Below are 23,260 nucleotides of genomic sequence, written 5' to 3'. Positions count from 1 at the left end.
TTCTATTAAAATACTATAATAAATTTAAAGCGGTGTATAAAATAAATTAAAAAAGAGAAAGTTTGTCACAGACAATTCAGCGTCGCTTACCTAATGAGCATGCGCTACACATAAACATTCTCCTCTGTCCGATACAGACTGGCGACAATATTTGCTGCTAATACGAAACAGTTCCTCGAATTTCATTAGAGAGATATTTCTCATTCAATTAAGTTCTCACTTTGCGGCAAGGCAAAAAATACATAAAAATTAAAAATATCTTCATTAAAAATTGAAATAGATAAAAAAACATAAAACACAAGTACAATTAAAGCAATTTAAAAAAACGTTTTTTACAATTAAAATTAGTTTCTGCGCAAAAACAAGGAATTCGTCCAGCAGGCAGGAAGGCAAATTTTTCGGAGCACAAAACTAAAACTTTTCTTTTGATCCCACTCGGCACAAAGACGCTGATAGCGCAGAAAGACTTAATTCATTATTCTGCTAAGTTTCAAATGTAAACAAATATGGCTACTATGGTAAGCAAAATTAGGCTTAGCCGCACTCAACTTTTAAATTGCTGATAATTCTACAACGCAGGTTAACTAAAAGCATAAAAACCTTAACCGGAAGAAAAGAACAACATAATTTAATCATTTTTAAAGCAAAAAATGCGCAATTTACCCAACATATAAGAATTGAAAAAATAAATAAATAAAACCGAGCTCACGTAGCCGAGTAACAGAGTGAGAATATATATATTTATAGACTTTTGTGCGGCCCATTGCAACCAAAAAGGGAAGTGCACAACTACATGTTACGCCAGTCCTATATACAAAATTTCATTGTCCCGAAGTTACTCATTTTTGAGTTACGCGAGATATGTACGTATAGACGCCACAAAAAGAAAATCTCTTCCTAATCCATTTTAAGATAATTTTTTTTAATTCGTTTGGGGGAAAAAAATAATTTATTTGTCCTTACGTACAGGTGTCGTGCAAAAACAGCAAAAACATCGTTAAATTGCATTCAATAGTGATCAAAATGGATACTTTCAATGAAATATGATAACCGGAAGTTTGTGTGATTACAATACTTCCTTTACTTCGTACAAGGAAGTAAATAAATTATATTTCTTAATGCACAATTATCGAACTATTAAAAAAATAATACATATAACAATCATTCCTTCCTGTCTAACATATGTGGAATTTTCACGTGGCTACTGTACATTTGCGCTACAAAGCATAAATATAAGTCCGTTACTTTAAAATAGGATGTTGCCATCCAAATCCCCCCCCATTCGCGATCATAACTCATGCCGTCATCACTGCTCAGTATTTATTTTCTTTACATCGTTTGATAGTGTAGTTCTAGTCAACCTTCATTCACATGCTCTTCGTGAAGTGGACATGAATGAAATGAATGGAAAATGGAATGAAATGAAAGGGGGGAGATCAAGCAATTCTATTCTGCACCTTTACAATGCGTACGAGTCAAAGAATTTTGGGAGTTCCTATTTTAAAGTAACAGACTACAGTAGAATTTCTTCCCAAACCACCAAATAAAAATATTAGAAATCTGCATAAATAATAAATTAAATGGACGCAAATTCATTCTAAAACTTTTATTAAAGAAATATAAATTAGCTTAAAATATAAACATAAAAAATAGGCTAAGTAGATAACAACTGTTGACGAGAAAATAAACTACTTTGAAAGATTACAAGCTTGATCTATATAAAATTCAAAATACTTTACATCAAATATTTTTAAAAACTTATTCATAAAGGAAATATTATGACGGAAATATTTTTTTTCTCTAAAACAAGCAGATCATGTTAAAAATATGCAAAAGTGCCCAACTTTAAAAATTCGCACAATTTCGCAAACGTATGTAATGGTCATAATACTAGTGAAAAACTTTTATTGAGATGAATTACACTGGACACTACAAATTGAATATTTGAAAAAACAAAAAATCAATTCTCAGTCTCTTTCATTTTACATTCCAGACTTAAAAAAGGAAAACAATCAAAATGATAAAATTATAAAGATTTTCAAGTATTTATATAACTATAGGAATTGCAGAAAAAAATAAAAATATTTAATTTCCCTTTATTTAGAAATTTAAGAGACATTATCTTAACCTTTTTTAGAGTGAAAAAAAGTAGGCAATGAAACAGATAGCATCATTTCATAATCTAAGAACTGGAAAAAAAATTATACCAAAACTCCATGTTACTAATAAAAAATAATTACTTGATTCAACAAAAATCATAAAAGTTTACTACACATTTAAACATATTAAAAACATTAAATACTAATAATTTTTCTTTAATATTTTAAATGCGAGAACTTGACACTTAGTAAATGGCATTATCACAAAAACTATATTACAATATCCAACTGCTGAAAACAGAATTTTCGAATATACAGATTAAAGCAAAATAAAATTCTTTTGAGACTTCAGAAACTACATTTCTTATATGGCAAAGTTCTCGCATGATTTTAATTTGAATGTTGAATATTCATTTCATAATAAATAACTCGCACAAACAGAATATCTAAAGTAAATTTTAACCTATATTGTCAGTAAAATATAGTATATGATGAGAAATCTAGAACAATGCAGGAAAAACATGTATTTTTTTATTGCTTAAAGCCGTTGATGATTAAATGGATGACACTTCTGAATATCCATATTCAGTTTCTGGTGGCGAAAAATGTTAAATGTTGTTCAATAGATACATATATTTTGGTTGCACATTTCCCTTTAAAAATCCTTTACTTAAGACAGAGCTCCTAATAAATCAATAATTAAAAACAACTATTGAAATACAATTTACATAAAGTGCATCACTATCATTATCGCCAAAAAGATCATCAATCAAGAGTAAATGTTCAAGAAGTAATAAATTTAGCTCTAAATTAACATGCTTTTCATAAAGTTGATATCTTTACTATTATTTTTCATGTTTCAAACATTTATGTGTAGCTGTCCTACTACAAAAAATACCTTTCATACTTAACCATGATTATATTAATATGTATAAACATAACTTATATGGGAATAACATCATTAATGATGACAGCCAGTTTCCATGAAGAACTAAGTTTTGCCACTTAGCATCATTGCTGGGCCTCTATTTAGAAAGAGAAAACAATAAAAACCAGCAGATGTCAGTACAGGGAATACAGACATGATAGGTCATCCATTTACATTTATCATGATTCTCAACAATAACAATTTATTTTTATACTGTATTTTATTTATTATCTATAAATTTTATTTTCATTGTATGCATACTTTTGTAGCTAAAAGGGTAAGTTGGAAAAACAAATGGTATGGATACATATTTTTTTTAAATGGATATTAATATAAATGTAAGGAAACATGATTATTTAAAATGGGTATCTTTTGCCCCAATATGTAAATAAAATATTTAAAATCACTTTCTGAAAAACTAATGGATACATGCTTGAGTGATAAAAAAGAATTTTGATTTTTAATACAACATTTGCTGCTTAAGATTATATTAACCGTTTAAAAATATTATTGTGATGTAAGATGATCTGCATTTATCAATTTTTAGATACTTTAGTAAAGAAAAGCAATTTGTTTTACAAGTGACCAGTTTCTTCAATTTTACCAATACATAACAAATATACACAAACTATAAATAAATATACAACCAGTTTACATTTTGAGCAAATTAATAGATTACATAACTTAATGTCATTAATAAATAATAATACAATTCAAATAGAAAAAAAAAGGAAGGAGATAAACTACATGTCTAAAAGAATATGAATATGATACAACCTAAAAATAAACCAATCAGAAGTATACAACAATTCCTGGTGGTGTTACACTTAAGTTAAGGCATCCCTCCCCTTAGGCAGATAGCCCTCGAGGCTTTGCCGTAATTAAATAACCTACCCTAACCTATCACTCAGTGCTTACCTTATTTAATATTTTTGCCTTACTTTTTACAATGGATATCATAGTTTACATGCTTTTGCTTATTTCTTAAGACCATTCTGATTAGAATTTGTATTATTTCTATTTAAATTATATTATTATACTTCTACACTTTTCCTATAGGCTGCAAAGCCTACAGCAAAACTTTCAAAAACTTAATTTCCACATATATGGAATATTGCTCCACATATTTGCAATATACAGTCGCAAATACTACAGTTAGCTATGATAACACAATACATAATCACCTAAAGTAAAAATTTAAGTAAGATGATTGTATGAAAACTGATGCTCGTGAAAAGACAGTACATAAAAATTTTCAACCAGGTTTATCACACAAATTAGTCAACAATTAACTCCCAATTCCAGTTTTATAAATACTTATAGGAAAGCACTTCAAAAAGTAATTCACTGAAAGAAAATTCCAACAGTACAACAGTTGTTTAAAAGTTGAGAAACATGTCCTGAACTTCATGTGTGAAATGGAGAAACATGAAATGATATTAGTTACTTTGAAATCCCATGTCATTTCTGGAATTTCTCTTAAAACAATGCATTTAAATATAATTCAGAGTTGTGTACTAAAAGTAATAGTAGTAATATAAACTATACCAAAAAAGGACATTAAACAAATGTACAGCAATTAAAAATAACACAAAAATTTATACATTTTAAAAATATAATTTTGCACTTTAAAAAAATTCAAAGCAGTAGTATCAGATTATGAAAACTTTAATGAAATAAAATTAAAGATAATGAAAGAAATTTTATTAAATTATTTTTTCAAAATTTAAAATGTTAAAAGATTTCAAACGAATATATACCATTCACAGAAATATTTAAATATTAAGAAACTGTACATAAATATTTTTAAAGTAAATCTAAGAATCAGACACTGTTTAATCTTTTAATAAAGCATTTTCATGATTTTTCTCATGGAAGACAGTGACAAGTAAAATAGAGCATTAGAACATAAGCTCCATCTAACAAGCTTTTCATTCACTTGAGAAAAATATACCAAAATTTATGTACTCGTACAATATAACAATCTATTCATAAATTAACAGCTAAAATTACAGTTTGGGCAGGAACAGAAATATTAGCACATGTACTGTTTCATGGTAATAAAAATGTTCTAGCCAATTAAGTAACTTTAATCCATTAAATGCTGATCACAAATAAATAACAAGAATTTACAACTTTTTGTTTATAAATATGTACAAATTTACAAGTACTTTACAGACAAAATTTACTTATATTAAGATATATACATTAAATACGAAGATGTATCCTTATTATCTGAATCATTTCTCTATGACAAATTTTATGAGATTTTGAATCATGAAAAAATAAATCATATCAAAGACAAGATGAGAATTTGATCAATATTGGTGACTGCACAGCTCTTTATCAAAGTATATAATTGGATTTTATTTAAATGCTAAATTTACTTTCACTTTAACACAGAACAGTTCTTAAGCAATACGCAACACTGTTTTTGTATTGAAGACTAAAGTACTTAAAAAAATTCGTAAATATTTAAGAATTGAAAAATCTGCAATGCAAATAAATTATGGTTCAATATTTTTCTAATTGCTTAAGGGTCATTTTCTGAAAATAAATTTGGAACTTGCTGTTTTGATATAGGAAAATACATTATTATATTTTATTTCATAAGAATAAATTGAATTTAATTAAAAAATTAAATTTAAATACAAATTTAATTAAATATTCTTTGCGCCATTGCTGCAAGGAATGAAATTCAAATTTAAACAAATACGTATAAAAGTAAAAAAGCAAATTTAAATCCTAAAAAAAGGAAAAAAGCCAAAATTATTTTTAGAAAAATGTGCAAACATATAAAAGATTTAATATTCGAACTAATCTACAGTATCATTTAAATTCAGAAGCATAAGCAAATCAAGTGCAAAATCAATCCATGAAAATAAATTTACTAATTTAATAAATTAAACATTTTTTTTAAAAAAATGCATATGTGAATGACCGTTGAGTAGGCAGGAGACAGACTTATCAAGGGGAAGTTGCCTCCAAACCTAACTCTCCAATCATTCAATTCGTGTTTCGTCATTCATGCAGGCAAGGGTAAAAGTCAAAACCAAAAGTAATTCCAATAAAATGCATGTTTAGAGATTTGCATTAATAATGAGTATAGAAAATGTAATGCATTTAGTATTTTTTACATATTTCTTCAAATTTTAAACTATTACTACTTAAAAGACAGTCATTTACAAATATTTCTTCCTAAATAACAAATTAAATTCATAAAAAATTATCTGAATTACAAAGTAAGTCTCCTTGAAAATATTCTGTTCAATTGTTATTTTTACTATAAAATGGAATATTAATTATGCATTAGTAATAAATGGAAAACTATATAAATTTCCTCAATACAAAAACATTGCATAGCCCTGAAATCAAATAATTAAATATAATTATTAAAAACAGCAGTAAATGCTTCATGTTAAAACAATTTTTTTATTTGTAATACACATACAATACTAGTAAGCTTCCATGTAAAGAGACTAGCAATGAAGTAAAATAAATTATATCCAAAATATGTACAATTTTTACTTAGTAATAGATGATATGTGAATAATAATTTTTCTCTAATAAAAAAAGTACTTTCAGATATCAGAATTTATTAAAATAGAATGAATTATGTTATATCACAAATGAGAGTTAAAATTAATTATTTAAAAACATGGAAAAATATAATCTGAAATTAACACATGAAAGTTTTTTTTTTATTATTTATTTATTTAACGGAAAAAAACTATATATCCAACTATAGGAATATAAATTGAAAGCAAAAATGTTATCAACCTAAACAGATCAGCTGCATCTACTTTTATAACACGTGCAGTCTATAGGCACAGAATTGTTGTTTGTGATATGTTAATCACAAAATTTACATAAGACACTGGTGCATTATATATATACCCATGCAATTTAATTTCAGAGGAAACTGCTGATTAAATAATAAAAAATCACCTGTTTACTAGCACAATACTATTACACACAAACTACAAAAACACTCAGATTTAAGCTTAGCAATAAAGCATTAAGGATCACAGTTAAAATCTTCGCACGTAATTGGCATACTATAATGTGCATAAATATATATTTACTGTATTAAGTGCATAAAAAATAGCTCAAACTGTACACTTTAAACATGACTGAAACAGATCACAAAATATTCAGTGATAAACTGTGTAACACACACAAAAGTAGTGGGTTTTCTGAAAATTTTTCTGCAATTTTTTTAATCTATGAACTTTTACTGTTCAATATTTTTCAGCTAATAAGAATCTCTCTTGATTTGCTCTTGTAGAGTAAAAAGGTTCCTTTCGCTTGGAATGTTTAGTTTTAATCCAGTACACAAAATAGAGAATCATTTTGATCATTTATGCTCTTCTAATTTACAAAAAGTACAAATTGACAAACAGTTCATAAAATTTCATCAATTTATGAAAAGGGAGCTGTTTTGATCATACAGTTTAGAAATAATTTAAGAAGTTTCAATCAAAATTTTCAACCTCAATGATAATGTCATGTCTGGATGCCTCTTTAAATGTAGGTCTGCTAAAAGAAGTCATCAATAAAAACTTTCATAATACAGTTCAAGAATTAGCAGATAAATGTTCCAAAACGTAGCGTTCATAATAATTTTTAGGGAGGCTATACTCTAGCACTTTCAGCACCCTAGATTATCAATATAGTTTTTGCCCCACATGAATTAAAGTGGAAGATATCTTTACTTGGAGAAAAACTTAACTGGTGCCTTTTGAGGTGCTGGTGCCTTCTTCTGAGCCATAACTCAGGTGGCTGCATATGTTGCTTTGTTGGACTTAGTCCTCTTTAGAGAACTGATAACTCAGCAGCTACAATATGTGGATACCTCATTTTATAGCTGAAGAGTAAGTAGTCTTGCAATAATTTCAGCTTGTGAATCTTTCTTAAAGAGAAAGGCTTCACAAAGGATAAACAGAAGATTCTTTACAATACTAAGAGAGAGAAAAGAAACATGAGGTAAACCAAACTGACTTCAGTTGGTTATCTGTAAATGTGGATTTCATTCCCCCAAAATCAAAATTCACTGTATGTTGTAGGATTATAGAGAATAATTTGTTATAAAATGTTGCCACCTAGCCCTTTAATTTTAATAAATACTGTTCTCTGTTGCTAGTTCTGAAGGCAAATATTTATGCAAAGCAACCAGACTTGATTAACCATGAAGACACTGTGTTCTGTCAATGTTACTTCCCATTTCATAGAACGTTCATTGGATACTTATTGAGTATGCATGGAATGTTTCGATTTAACACTTACTATCTTTTTCAGGTTTTAATCTGTTGAAGTTAATTCAAAATTCCCTGAACAGCACACAAGTCAGTTATTTGGAGGCAGACAAATAACATTTTAATACTTTCCCCCCTAACAAATCTAAAGAATTCTACAACAGGAGCATTTCTTAGTTGTCAGACAAGAGATGACAAAAGAGTTCTGGAACAAATGAGAGTACTGTTGTTCAATTAAGCCTGCAATTATTAATAAAAATTTACCTTCTAAAAACTGCAGATGTTTTCAGATGACCCAATATTTAAAAAAAAAATAGCTCTAAGTATTAAGTTTAATTTAAACAAACAGCGATTTTTTTAAAACATTAAATTCAGTTTTAGATCACACACATTTATTTTTATGAATTTAAAGAAAATGCCTTTCAAATGAAACTAACTAACACAGTTTAAGTATTGAAGTCACCTTCATTTGCTAAGTACCCTAAACTTTAATTCAAATAAAAACTCACAAATATGTGTACATTTTAAAGCTCCTGTGTATTTCATAATACCTTTCTCACTTCAATAATTCATAAAATGAAACCCACTATTTATAAAAATTACATCAAGTTAAAAAATTATTTGCAAATTTCACAGGAGGTAAAAAATCCTAACACTCTAGCCTACACACAAAATAAGCATTAAACTATATGCAAAATACAGTTCAGCAATTAAAGTATGAAACAAAGTCTATAGAAGAAGCATATGAATTATATTTACACTAGATCACAATCCATTTTTAAACATGAATACTGTAGCAAAAAATCTCACTTTTCATATTAAAATGTTAACATTAGATGATGACTTATTTCTTCACATTTGCCAAGCTGGATATACTAAACCCAAAACTAGTAATGATGCTTTCCTTATCTTTAATCCAAATCTTCATCGGAAGAATAAAAGGCCATTAAAAGCCCTTTACTCACTATATCTGGTAAGGAACCTGAATATAATACATAAGTATACAAATAAATAACAATATAAAGGAAAGGAAACAGCTAAGTTAATAGGAAATTACATAAGAAACTCAAACACACTGCATTTTAATAAATATCAAACTACTATTTGTACTAGAATTTCTATGTAAGAAAAAAATTCAATGACAATTTCATAAAAAATCAAACACAGAAATTTATTTCATCTTGTCACCTTGCCAGTGAGAGAGTTTCTTCAAAACAAGTATTAAGTGTTAATAGGAAATTACATAAGAAACTCAAACACACTGCATTTTAATAAATATCAAACTACTATTTGTACTAGAATTTCTATGTAAGAAAAAAATTTAATGACAATTTCATAAAAAATCAAACACAGAAATTTATTTCATCTTGTCACTTTGCCAGTGAGAGAGTTTCTTCAAAACAAGTATTAAGTGTAAAACTGCTTTAATTTTTTGCCACTGTTTGTACCTTTCCCACTGCTTTCAGATAAGCTGCATCTGAAGTGTAGTTAGTTATTCTGCATTGTATTTAGTATTAGTGCATATACCCTTCTTGATGGAAAATTGGTAGTGAAAATATTTTGAAGTACTGTATCTTGTGTCTCCGCAACAGAATCCAATTAACCCTTTGCAAATAACAAAGGAGTTTTTCTTATGTAATTATAGATGTGTATATACAGTGGCCACTTACACTGTTTTTCAGAGACCACCATCACTCATTTTTCTTGATTTCAGGAGGGAAAATATGCGAAATTACAGGGCATAATAGATTTACAGGATTTGGAGGACTTAAATCTAAGGCTCTATGCCTTTTAGGCTTATCCCTCTCACTGCGTACTTTTTTTTATCAAAATAGGTTCAAAAATTGTGTATTTTTTATTACATATTTCAAATCTACATATATTTTAGAGTTAACATATACAAAAATGTTTTGTAAAAGAGGTTTTTTTTTTCCAATATAGAATTAGATCACAGAAAAAGGTTGCCAGAATACTGAAATTGAAGAATAATTACCGTATTCGACGGCATATAAGACGCATTTTTTTTCCTAAATTTGGTCTCAAAAAAGTTACCTGTGTCTTATACGTGAAGGTAATTGCATTCAATAATTGTTTATTTGGCTTTTACGAAACGTGAGAACTAAAAGAAACCATGCTATTGAAACTTTTTTTCCTTGTGTGTGGCCGTCTAAATGAGGGTGCGTCTTATATGCCAGTGCGTCTTGTATGCCGTCAAATACGATATATAAAAGGAAAATTTTGAAAATTAATATTGGTTAAATTATGATTTATTTTATAAAATACAAAGGTAAAACATATATACTAATGAAAATATTTACATAACATAATATTTTGCATATCAATTTTGCACCACTCTCGACCGTTTTCAATAAAAACTGAATTTTCAGATTCATCACTATCTGCAGAGGAATCTGAGAAATTCTCATCAGTTTCGCTATAACTATCTTCAATATACTTGAAATCACAGTCAAAACTACTATCAGTGTCACAAGTATCGTGTAATATAGGTTATATCACTCGTGAAACATTTCCTGCCAGACATCTTTGAGCTCTGAAAAGTGTGCGCAAAATGCTACATTATATATTCTTGTATATTTGGCAGAAATGTGGACAACTAACGCCATCCGCTAGCCCACATCTAAATAAACAATTTATATCACAGAAAAGCCGAAAGAAAACCTTGAATGGGGAAAGAGTGGGTTGCACAGTTAAATAGACATAAATATTCATCCACGTTGAAATCGCAGGTTGCGCAAATTTTGCTACTTCTGTGTTGCCTGTGGAAATTGCGGGATGCGCAGCGAGAGGGTTAATCAATACTCAGGCTAAACTGAGGAAAGAGTTTAACTTCACTTTGCATTTTCGTTCTTTTGAATTCTACTGGATAGTACAATTCACACAATAGCAGAAATAAAATTCACATAAATTAAGTAAAAAATTTAAGAAAATTATTACATTACTTGTATTGAGAACAAAGAAATAAATCATAATCTGCATTCTGCATGCATACTGAAATCTTTTCAGATGGGAGCAAACTTTTCATATTAATAGACTTACCTACAGTGCTCAAAAAAGGATGCAAAGGAAGAAAATCATATAATGAGAAAAAAATTGCACTGCATTTATGACAATTATTATGAATTTTTGGTATGTATGTATTTTCCCACAGATAATGAAAGCTGGCAGAAATCCCGCTAACTTCCATGGTTGGTGCACACACAAAAATGGCGAACTGGAGCCAATCGCACAACGGAAGTTTCAAGGAAAAAATGGTTTATTTTATTTGGTTAATTATCAATAGATACAAGTTATACACATAATATATAAAAATTTTTAATATATTAGCTCAAGTCTTGAGATTATCTGACAAAAAAAATTCATTAACACTTATTCCAGTCATTTTGGCAGCTCAAGATCCTTACGGCATTAAAATCGCAACAAAATAATTATTACTGTGAATTTGGTGCATGTTACATGCTCACCTTTTTTCACACTAGAAGCCCATAATTTTGAAAATGATTCCTGTACTGTAGACAGTAGGTTCCAAAATTTATCACTTCAGGTCTCATTTTATCACTGCAGGTCAGGAAAAGAATCATCATTTTCATCAAGCGAAAATTGAGAAATAGTAGAGTGTGATTTTAATGATTTTAATATTCCAAAGATTTCAGTTACAGAATTTATTATTTTTCAAGCACATATTTTTATTTGAAGTCTCTTCTATCAGCTTATGCAACAGTGAACTTTAAAAGAAACAGATTAAGAAGGCTGCTGAAAACTATATGTATGGAAAAGGTTTACTTCGAAAGAACATTATTTGTGTTGTTATTTATTGAATACCAAGATATTTATTTAATCACAGATGCTGACTAATGACTATACAGTAGTCAAATTATATCCTTTTCTATAAAAACTAAAACTGTCTTTCCAATTATTAATCCAGATTATATAAAACCAAGGTGAAAAAGTTATGAGCATGTTGAGATGTAATGCTCATTCATTAATGATATTAAATCACAGTATCTGGCTGGATGAAAATAAGTGATGGGAAAATACTTAAATACCAAATTTCCTTGGTAGAAACCTATTTTGCAACAAATACAATTATGAATTACAATATTACATTTAGTTAGTTAGTTACATTAATACAGATTATTATAAATCATACTATTAAATGCTATTAAAAAGAAATGCACTTAAGTACTAGAAAATGCAATCCATATAGTAAATTATAAATAATTAAATATTTTAAAAGAATACAAATTTATTTTAATTACAAAAAAATATTTACTTCTGATTTCAGTAATTGTAACTTCAGACTTTGCAGGTTGTGGAAGTCGAGCTGCACACCACAGTTAGGCATTAAAAAGGGGAGATTCAGCAATTCAGCAACTTTTATAGCATTCAGCAATTTATTTTTACATGGGAGTAATATCTCATATAGTCACTTACAAAGCTAAGCAATTATATGCTTGCAAAATGATAATTAAGAGTTTTATAATAAACATTTAAATTTGGAACTACCATGAATGACTGATATATGGTATAATTTGATTTAATTTGTGAGTATTATTTTTCAAAGCTACAGTAGAACCTTTATTAACCAGATCTCTATCAACTGAGATCTCTGTTAACTCATTAACGATTGACATTATGTTTTCACAACATTAATCATAACACTTTTCTTTTGTCTTCTAATCAAGTGTTTTTTTCCTTTAAGTTATTGGTAAATTTTGGATAAAGCTTCAATGTTTCTATAAAAATTAATTTTGGTATTTTTCGCAAAGTGTTTTTATATAATTCTGAGTAGATCTGCTAAATAATCAAATGGTTTTCTGAAGACAGCCAATCTAGAAAAATTAGATATGGCATCAAAAGGTAAAGTTACTGTATTTTCTTTGTTGGTATAGATATGCATTTTTTAAACTGTTGTGAAAACATGCCAGTTTAAAACCAGTGTTTTTGTGAATATACACAGATTTTCACAGATAATGGGATTTTCTTTCACAAATTCCGCAAATCAATAGTTCCACAATAACAAATTTGCAAGACACCTGTTTTTACCTTTGACTGAAGCATTAGAGTTTATGAAGCACTTAGATCAGGGGTCGCCAAAGTGGTCTATATAGACCCCTAGGGGTCTATTTAACAACAGTAGGGGTCTATCTGACGCAAGGGGTCGAATGGGGGTCTATTGGGACTCGAAGAAAAAACAGTTCTTAATACGCAAATCACACATATCTAACTGCGTACGTAAAAATTTAAAATATTTTTATAATTGACTTAATATTATATTCTTTGATGATTTGATTCAAATTGATAACGTCGACATCAACATACAAGATGAGCTTGCTGAACTGTTGTCCAATCTTGAAGCAAAAACGCTTATTAAAAATTTGACAATACATAAATTTTGGACTAATATAAATATAAAGCAAAAATATGTGAAACTTTACGAAATGGCTCAGCCATTTATGCTGGTGTTTCCAAGTTCGTAAATGATTGAAGCCGGTTTCAGTCACGTTAATTCAATTTTAACTAAAAACAGAAATAAATTAAATGTGGAGCTTCGAGGGGATTTATGGTTAAAATTGACTAATTTCGAACCCAATATAGCGAACCTTGCCAAGAAACACCAGGCACACTCATCTCATTAAGAAGTAAAAAGTCTGTAGCTACTTTACTTACTGTTTCTGATTTATTAAATATTTAGACTAATATATAGTTTTATTTTAATTACCTGAAAATTACCTTTGTGTGGGTCTATGGAGATTTCAAAAAATTATATAGGGGGCGATGATAAAAAAAGTTTGGCGACCCCTGACTTAGATGAAGATGATGTTTTAGAACTTTCACCAAATGACAATGATCAAGGTGAGACAGATTTAGTAGTGATTCTCCCAGACCCAGACATTGTAGGCGATGAAGAATGCATTGATGATGATGTTTAGGGTGATATTTTGCTAAAGCTGAACCATGTGTCAGGTGAAATTGAGATTTTCATCTAAAAATATTAAAATGCATCAAATTCCTTGAAAATATATTTTAAGGCATTTTCCCCCTATTTTCTGCATGCCTTTGTGGTGTAATTGGAAGCATAAGCAACACGTATTTGGGAGGTTCGGAGTTCAAATCCAGGTGAGGGCATTGTGGATTTCTTCAGTTTCCTTACTTAAAAAAAAAAAAAAAAAAAAAAAAAAAAAACACTCTTCAAGTGGCATCTAAATTAAAAAGTGGTGGATGATAATTAGCCATCACCAGGAACTTGGCAACTGGGTCCCCTAATCCTCATTCACTCTTTAAAAGGGAGAGCGTCTAAGGCATTTTCCCCTCCTTCCCATATGCCTTCATGGTGTAACTGGAAGAACACTAAAAAAATGCTGAAGAATTTGTTTGGAATTGCTTGGAAAAATTGTTGTCCTGTATTTGCAGTGATACCTGTCCACAAAGAATCCACAGGAAACCAACAAACAGACAAACATAAAAAGGGGGAAGCAATTTTAAAAAAATTGCATGATCTAGAACACCTAGATGTACCTTTGCAATTACATAAACAGAATCTTTCGAAATATATTACCCATGAATTTGCAAATATGCTAATCAGAAAAATCGGCAAACTATTTCTCTTCCATGTGTTGAAGTGCTTTTATAGGCTTTCTACTTTACACTGGTTATGTATGTCTTTATCAAGAAAGATAAGGCTTGTTGACTGATCGCTTGTTGAAGATGTCAATTATCCATTAGCATGCATAGCAATGACACATTTTAAATATTTTAAATGCCAATTTCATGCAATATCAGGATTTTTCAACACATCTTTCTATCCACAAGCAAATGATACTTTATTTTGGTAGACATTCATGCAAAGAACTTTTCAAAGGAAAACCTATTCTTTTTTAGCACAAAGTTAGGTGTTTGTGCTCCTCTGAAGGGTACTTATATCCTTCTGGCATATACTCAGGAAAATCTGCAAAGAAATCGATTGATCTTGGATTAGGTGGAGATGTTGTAACACGTTTAAGTGTGGGGAAATTTATGCATATTTTGAGAATCTCTTTTACATCACACATGTTATTGTTGGAATTGAATGAGATGGAATTTCATGCCACTGGAACAATTTGTGAGATCAGATTAGGAAATTGTCCCCTTGTACTTGTAAACAAAATAAAATAAAAAAATGGAACATATAATTTCACATTTGATAAAAAGCATGGCATCACAGTAGTTTGATGGAATGACAGTTCTGCGGCAACTGATCTGCCTTCAATAGCCAAGAGATACTTCAGAAAAGAAAACAAAATCTGTATCTGAGAAGCAACCTAAACTCATCAGAAATTACAACAAATACATGAGAGACATGGGCCTTCTAGACAATTTTGTTGTGATGTATATAAAGAGAAAGTAAGAGAAAGTAAAAGGTAAGGAATGGTGGTGGCTTATTCTTACAAATCACATTGACGTAACTAAATCAAATACATGGAAACTTTATAAAATTTCTGTATATCCCATAAATTCCTGGTTAGATTTTCAAAAGCGTGTTACACTGGCATTGCCAAAAACAAGGAAACAATATTCTGAAAATTTACAGCCTTCATTTTCGCATATTCATCGTGTTGGCTGACCATCTTTCTTCAAAAATTCAGACTTCAGCAAAATGGAAAAGGGTACTACAAATCCCATTATCAGGAAGCGTTGAACAAATAAAATGATGCAAATGATAACTGTTTGTAATAAATGTAATGTACATTTGTACACCAAAAGTTTCAAAGATTTCCCTGCATCCCAAAAATATTGATTTTTATTGATGTTATGTTTTCGTAACATTTTGTATCTTCAATAAAAATAAATATTATTTTTTCCTGCAACATGTTTCTCTTGTATGTATGTATGTTTCTCTTGTATGACTCTAGTATGTCAAGAAAAAAAAGGGATTTTTGCTCATTCTTTTCAAGCAAAAGGTAGTGCGGACATTAACGGGTTAACTGAGACAATAACCAATTTCAAGAAATCAATAGGTTGGTGTACTTAATTATGACAAAGCACACGAGGGCCATCTGCCTAAGAGGAGGGATGCCTTCGTGGAGGACTTTCTAAGGGTAATTGGCTTGTATACATATTACACATGGGGAAAAACATGAAAACGCCCATGCAGCCAGCCCATTGACGGGATTCGAACCTCGGACCGAACTACCAGTGTTCAGCGACTTTACTGCTTGGCCGCTGGTGGGCTAGAAATCAATAGGAAAATGTGGTAACATTAAAAAGAGTCTAATGAAAATTGGTAACAATTATGAGAAGTCTTCTTATTACAAGAAGTCCAACAAAAACTGGAGTCAGAGTCGACCTGTTTTTAGCGACTCCTGCTCAGACTCCTTTTACCCCAAAATCTGCCCGACTCTGGTTCCAACTCCAGAGCCCTGCCATGTATTACAGATAAAGAAATACTAACAATCACACATTAACTTACAATGAATTTGTAGACATGTTTCAAAGGTGCAAATTAGTGATTGATGTTCTGGTTTTTCTTATTAATGATGGGTCATTTAATGACCTTTCTATACTGTATTATAGGAAAATAATATGGTTTCCATGTATGAGGGCTGTGCAGTCGGTAGGAAAAATGACCGACTCCTGGAATTTTGATGACTCCAACTTCGACTCCTTCATATATATGTAAACATATACGCATGGGTTACAGCTTTTTTTTTAAATATAAATAAAGTAACGGATGCTACAGAAAAAAAATTGATGACATAGCAAATTATTTGTATTAATTAGCATTTATTATGAAATAGAAAAACTGGCATTCGTTATTTCTAAGAAACTGTATAGCTTCAGCAAGATCTTCTTTGTTGGAGGCCTATAGATCCGATTTGATAAACTTCAGAGCTAAGAAGAGTCTTTCCGCATTAACTTGAGTAGGAGGAAGAGCTGTTACTGTTAGGGCTTACTTCTTTTAACTTTTCACGATAGATTTTTATAAGTTCTAAAAGAGGTGTCTTGCAAGCGCAATCATATTTCTCTATTTCTTCAAAGGCCGTGTAGAAATCTTGCTTGTATTTTTTCATTTTTATATCTAAAGGCTCTTGTTTTTTATTTTCATTCGCTTTGCCTTAGCCTTTACAATATTATCGAAACATATTTCTCAAAATCTAATTCATCAATAGAAAAGGATGATAGAGACTCAATTGCAATGTCTGCAATTTGACTGTCCTGATTCGAATTCTCCAATTGTTCTGAGAATAAGTTCATTCTTAATGAAAGTTCATAGATGACTTTCTGTGCCTTTTTAATTTGTTCGTCATCCAAGAAAATTCGGTGTTTCGGATCTCCATATATTGAACCCAGCAAGATCTCATTGTCTAGCAAACTAATTTCTCTTTTCTTCAATGAAGAAAGGATTCCTTCGGCAATAAAACCTACATTTCAGAAAGAACAAACATTCCATTCTCGCCTCCTGTCAATTCTTCAGACTACAGCTGTTTCGTGGCTATATGCGGTATAGAAAGAAGAGTTTCCAATTCTGCAAGATCATACCACAGTCTTTCTGTTAGTGAAACATTAGGATTATCTAATTCTTCTAAACAAGTTCTTAATTCTAAAAACTCTTTATCATTGCACTTCCTTATCGTGTTGCTTGATTAATAATTGCTCCTTTTCCTGCTCGCTTCCTAAGAATGGCGTCAATTTTAGGAGTTCTTGCTGCTATTGTTGCTTACCTAAACTTACCAATGAGATTTGTAACTAAATGAATCAGTTTAATTGCTAATGGCAAATATCACATCCATCCTTATATTTATTTATTATATGTCAATAAAATAGAAAATAACTATTTATTAATGCATACAGTCCATAAATAAAAATAATAACTCAGCTTGTCATTAATTTTTTTCATTTCATTTCAAATTCAAACTGTCCAACAAAAACTGGAGTCAGAGTCGACCTGTTTTTAGCGACTCCTGCTCAGACTCCTTTTACCCCAAAATCTGCCCGACTCTGGTTCCGACTCCAGAGCCCTGCCATGTATTACAGATAAAGAAATACTAACAATCACACATTAACTTACAATGAATTTGTAGACATGTTTCAAAGGTGCAAATTTATTGCTCGTAATGATGTTTCAGAACAAATAATAAAAAACATTGTAAACAAAGTCATCAAGGTTTTTCATGCCAGAGATCTGAAGAACAATAAAAGTTACAGTAACGAAAATGATGCTGAGGATAATGATGAAACAAAAACAGATAATATAAAAATTAGCCATGTTGAAGTCTTAAGCAAAGCTCTTAATACAGTGTTCTGACGCTTCTCCTGTGAATCAATTTTTGTTCAAAAACTAGGATGATTGTGCAAAGCCAAAGGACTGTCACACACAAACACACACAAAAAGAATAAAAGATTTGTATAAAAAAAAATTAATGCCTCATTAAAATGCATGTAAAAAATTCCACAAAATTTCAGAATTCGTATAAATTTGGACTGAGTTTGTTTATTCCAGTTTTTTTTAATGAATATTTTTGTCGTGAAATAATAACTTGTGTGGATTATTAGTTTTACTGAAAGAAACAAATCTATTTTCTAATACAGGAGTCTACTAAAATATTAATATCAATATTTGTGTACTTATTTTTAGAATTTTAAATAAGCTATTTCAGAAAATCTTGTCTAAAGAAAAATTGGTACCACTTGAAATTAGTCTATTAACTAGAGCTGTAGCTAGTGTTTTCAGCAACCGGGAAAAACTGAAGATTCCATGCCCTGTCCTGTTTGCCAAGAATGAAAAATATTTCATTCTAAAATTTTGGAACATTAATCCCTCCCTGGATGCTGCACCTGGAAGAGATGTCTCCTCCTGTCCCCTCCTAGCTATGTCAATGCTATAAACTGAACTTTGGGTTAATGAAGGTGATTATGGTCCAGATTAATTGGGATAATTGAGGTTCTACTTGTGGAATACTACTACTCACCATCAAACAATCTAAAACTATGCTCAATTAAATTATAAAATCATCCAAGATGCTTATTACAAAGTTGAAATTGATTATAATGAGTATATTACCAAAACAAAATAATTGCTACTTCTGATAAAAGTAATTTTATTAAGAATACATGATTTTCCATATTGCTGCATTCTAAACTTTAAAGCATCCTGAATGTGCTTTAAATTTTAGATATTTATTTGTAGTACCATTATATTATGTTATTAAAAAATATTTTTAAACATATAATTATTGAAATAAATACAAAATATTGCAGTAAAACATAACTTACTATTCTGATTTCCTTCCACATAAAGGTTAGGAGTATACATAACTACTGGTGGATGCATTATTTCTCTGTTTTCTTCTGACTTAAAAGAACTGTTGAATAAAAAACAAACAAAATAAATAAAAATTTTAAACTCAAAATTTTAGCACTTTTTTAAACGAATAATAATATAAACAAAATAAATGTTGCTACAAAATTTACAGGCGTGGTGAGGTAGCTTCCCCGCAATGCAGTTTTAGGGTTTCCATAAAAATGGCAAGGAAAAACAAGGTTGCCACATTTGGCGACGAAATTGGTGATATACCATGGACAGATGGAGAACTTTCTGGAACAAATTCTTACCAGTTTAGCCCAGAATGTTCTCGAACACAAGCCGAAAGCTATATAAACCCTGCCGGTTCGCAGTCAGAGTGCGTGTGCTTCATCTAGCAAGCTGATAGTCAGTCATTGAGCGAGTGTCTCGAAGTCTAGCGCTGAGTTGGTCGTTGAGTGCATTGATAGATTCTTTTAGTGCATCGTTGAATTTTGTCTTAGACTGTGCTGAGTCGAGATCTATACTCTTGTAAATCGTTGAGTGCATCGTGTGGAGAGTCTCGAGAGTACGTGGAGTTCCGAGAACGAAAAAGCAGAGTTGGGAACTGTACTCGGGTGCTTTGCAGTGAAGCTGTGTCCACCGTTATTGCCTGACAGTGTGAAGGCTGTGTCGTTGAACGTGTCAGCGTGTTTATAACAGTTTGACGACTGTAAAAGTGATTTTAAAGCTATCTGATTAGTATTAATAAATAAAGTGTGTTTCGATACTTCATCAAATGTCGCGTTATTCACTCCAAATCTACGAACCCCGCACGAACGTGAAGGAAGAAAATAATGTAACAACTGGTGTCAGGAAGAGAACAACGCAATAATATATTAAAAATATTTATTAATTGTTTATATTGATATTAAATTAACATCTTAGTATACAGTAGTACCTCCTGTTAGGGACACCTTCAAATGAGAGACCCTTCTATTTAAGGGATAATGCTGTTAGTCCCGAGCCCTCTGAATATGGCCCTTAATGCATTTACCTGTTATCAAGGGCCACTAAGGGACAGTGAAAAAAATTTTCAAAAATAAAATAGAGGTACAGAAATAAATAAAAACAGAAATACTCTTCGTCAATAATCTTTTAAGGTTTCAAAGGCAATTTTGTGCTTAGTGAAAGATAGTTTTGTGACAAGGCCACAAGTGTAATGAAAAGTTAATTCCTCTCTTTTGAAAACTGCTTTTCAATAGGAAAAAGGGGAATAATACATTGAGTTAAAGCAAGTTACGGTGCATTCAAAAAGGTATTTTACATTCATAGAAATCAAAGTCCAGTTATTCTTGTTACAATTCTCAGCTGGGGGTAAACATTCTTAACAAATGTAAGGCATTCAAGACAGGGAGGGACCAATGAAAAAGAAATGGTGGTGATATGACTGGACAACCAACAATGCAAATAGAGTGAAAATTTCTATCATTCTTAGTTCTTGCTAGGACTGGGGAGCAAGAGAAGTTTAGTTTTACACTTGTGTACTATTTTATTTTGTGTGCTACTATTTTTGAGAGATTTAGGGGAGAAATTTGATTAACCAAATTTCTCCCCTAAATCTCTCAAACCAAGTACAACCAAGTAAGTTAACCAAGCAAAACCAAGTACAACCAAGTAAGTTAACCAAGTAAAACAAGTTAAACCCAAGTCTCAAAACAAGTTACTTCGTAAAAACCAAGTAAGTCATGTTCTAAGGGAGAGAGAATAACTAATTCAAATGAACACTCTTAAGACTACGATTTACAAAAACTGAAGCATGTGAAATTAATACAGTAATGTTCAACTGGTTTTGTTCTGTGAGAGCAAACAATATTCCTGTAAATGGAGTATTACTGCAAGAAAAGGAAAAAGAAGTTTTGGAAAATCTGGGATTCCAAAGCATCAAATGGTTGGTTAAAAAAAAATGTAAGCAAAGGCATAATGTCACTCTTAAGACTATTTGTGGTGAAGAAAAACCAGTAGATATGCAACAAGTAACAGATTAGATAAAAAAAGCTAAATGAAATTTGTGAAGGATATAATGCTAAAAGACATCTATAATGCAGATGAAACTGGATTATTTTAGCGAATTTTGCCTAACAAAACTGTATGGTTCAAAAAGAAAAAATTGTTCTGGTGGTAAAAGCTCCAAGGAACATCTCATTGTGCTACTTTGCCGTAATATGGAAGGACAATTTGAGCAATCGCTTGTAAGTGGAAAGGCCAAAAAACAAAGATGCATTCAAACATGTCAACTAAAAAGCTTTATTGGTTCACTGGCATCACAATAAAAAGTTATGAATGAAGCACAGCATAATGTCAGAGGAAACGTGTAATGTAAGAAAACTTTAAAGATGCTTTAAAAGACACCCGTCAATTAAAAAAATTGATGCTAACTGTTGGTCATAGAGAAGGACTTAATATTATCAGGGTCTTTAAAATATATGTGGGAAAAAAATGCCATAGATCTTCAAACTGCTAGCTATGCATGTTAATTAGTTACATTAAATCAGCATGCATAAGTGAATGTTATAATTTCTTTTAAACTCGTAGAACATGATTACCAGAGATGAAAAATTTTTCAGAAATATTGGTCACTTAAAAGTGATCTTCTTAGTGAAGTGATTACCATAAGAAGATTCTTCTAATTTTAATCTGATTATTAAAATTCCATATTTGATTATAATGATTATAACAAAGCACATGCAGGTTACCTGCATAAGGGATGCTTTTTATGGAGGATTTTCAGAAAGGAACTGGCTTGTATTCATGCTATAACACCGTACAAACTATGAAAACATCCAAGCAGTTAGCCTGTTCACCAATATCTAAATGGAATTCAAAATTAGGCACAAAAGGAAGCTTGATTTGTCATTGAATTGATATTAGGCAACATAATTTGCTTTTTTGAATAATTTTAAATCTTACATTGGCACGTTTTTCTTGCATTTGATTTGAATTCAAGGTCTTTGACAAAGTTGCCACTCAAACAGAAATGAAATTCCCCGACTTTTCCAGGTGTGTTTTAAGAAAATTTCAGTCTATACGCATAGTGCTTGTTGGGTGTGCCGAGACGGAAATTAATTATGGCACCACTTGGAAACACAAAAATTTGCCAATTACATATGATTATATATATATTATACATAATCCCCAAAGCATTACTATTATAACTATTACAGGGTTGTTTTCTCCACTAAAAATTGAGATTAGAATCTGCCCATCTGGATTAAAAAATGTCCTTTTTTGCAAACATTTTGCTGCTAAACGAAAGAAACGAAAGAAAGAAATCTATTTAATGGTATTTAAAAATAAATTCAGGTATTTTATATTTATTTAGTCGCATACATAAGCAAAAAATATATGCATTAAATTCCATGATAGTATGTCATCATACTGCTACAATTGGCTTCAGGATTAAGCCTGAGAAAACTGCCTGAAATTTGAATGTATTATTAACCAATGTAGCGATCTCAAGAACATCTCAACGCTAACAAATTTGAATGAGTTGGAATTCTTGAACTTAGCACAATGGAGCTCTTTTGGGCTAGTAGTAAAGAATTCTTCTCGTAATAAACTGACTCAGGTTTGGGTTCTGCTCATGCAATGCAGCATTTCGTACTGGTGTTAATAGATGCCGACATGAGCAAGCAACTAC

At 30.5% G+C, this 23,260-nt stretch overlaps 1 protein-coding gene across 3 annotated transcripts in view; it reads right to left on the bottom strand.

Moving 5' to 3' along the window:
• Positions 1-1,591: 1,591 nt before the first annotated feature.
• LOC118190133 (sorting nexin-24-like) overlaps positions 1,592-23,260 on the bottom strand; it is a 325,059-nt gene continuing 303,390 nt past the window's right edge. For all 3 annotated transcript variants that reach the window (XM_085818124.1, XM_085818123.1, XM_085818122.1), the window contains exons 6-7: positions 19,554-19,642; positions 1,592-9,264 (exon numbers count right to left, since the gene is read on the bottom strand). In XM_085818124.1, the coding sequence (XP_085674250.1) occupies positions 9,194-9,264; positions 19,554-19,642 (160 nt within the window). In that variant the 3' untranslated portion in view covers positions 1,592-9,193. The remainder of the gene's footprint in view (positions 9,265-19,553; positions 19,643-23,260) is intronic.

Source organism: Stegodyphus dumicola, chromosome 6, assembly GCF_044657685.1.
Source record: "Stegodyphus dumicola isolate Sdum_Otavi_A_Nest chromosome 6, ASM4465768v1".
In the NCBI taxonomy this organism is placed as follows: Eukaryota; Metazoa; Arthropoda; class Arachnida; order Araneae; family Eresidae; genus Stegodyphus; species Stegodyphus dumicola.
Note: the sequence above shows the minus strand (reverse complement) of the source record. Positions and strands in the feature narration are given on the sequence as shown.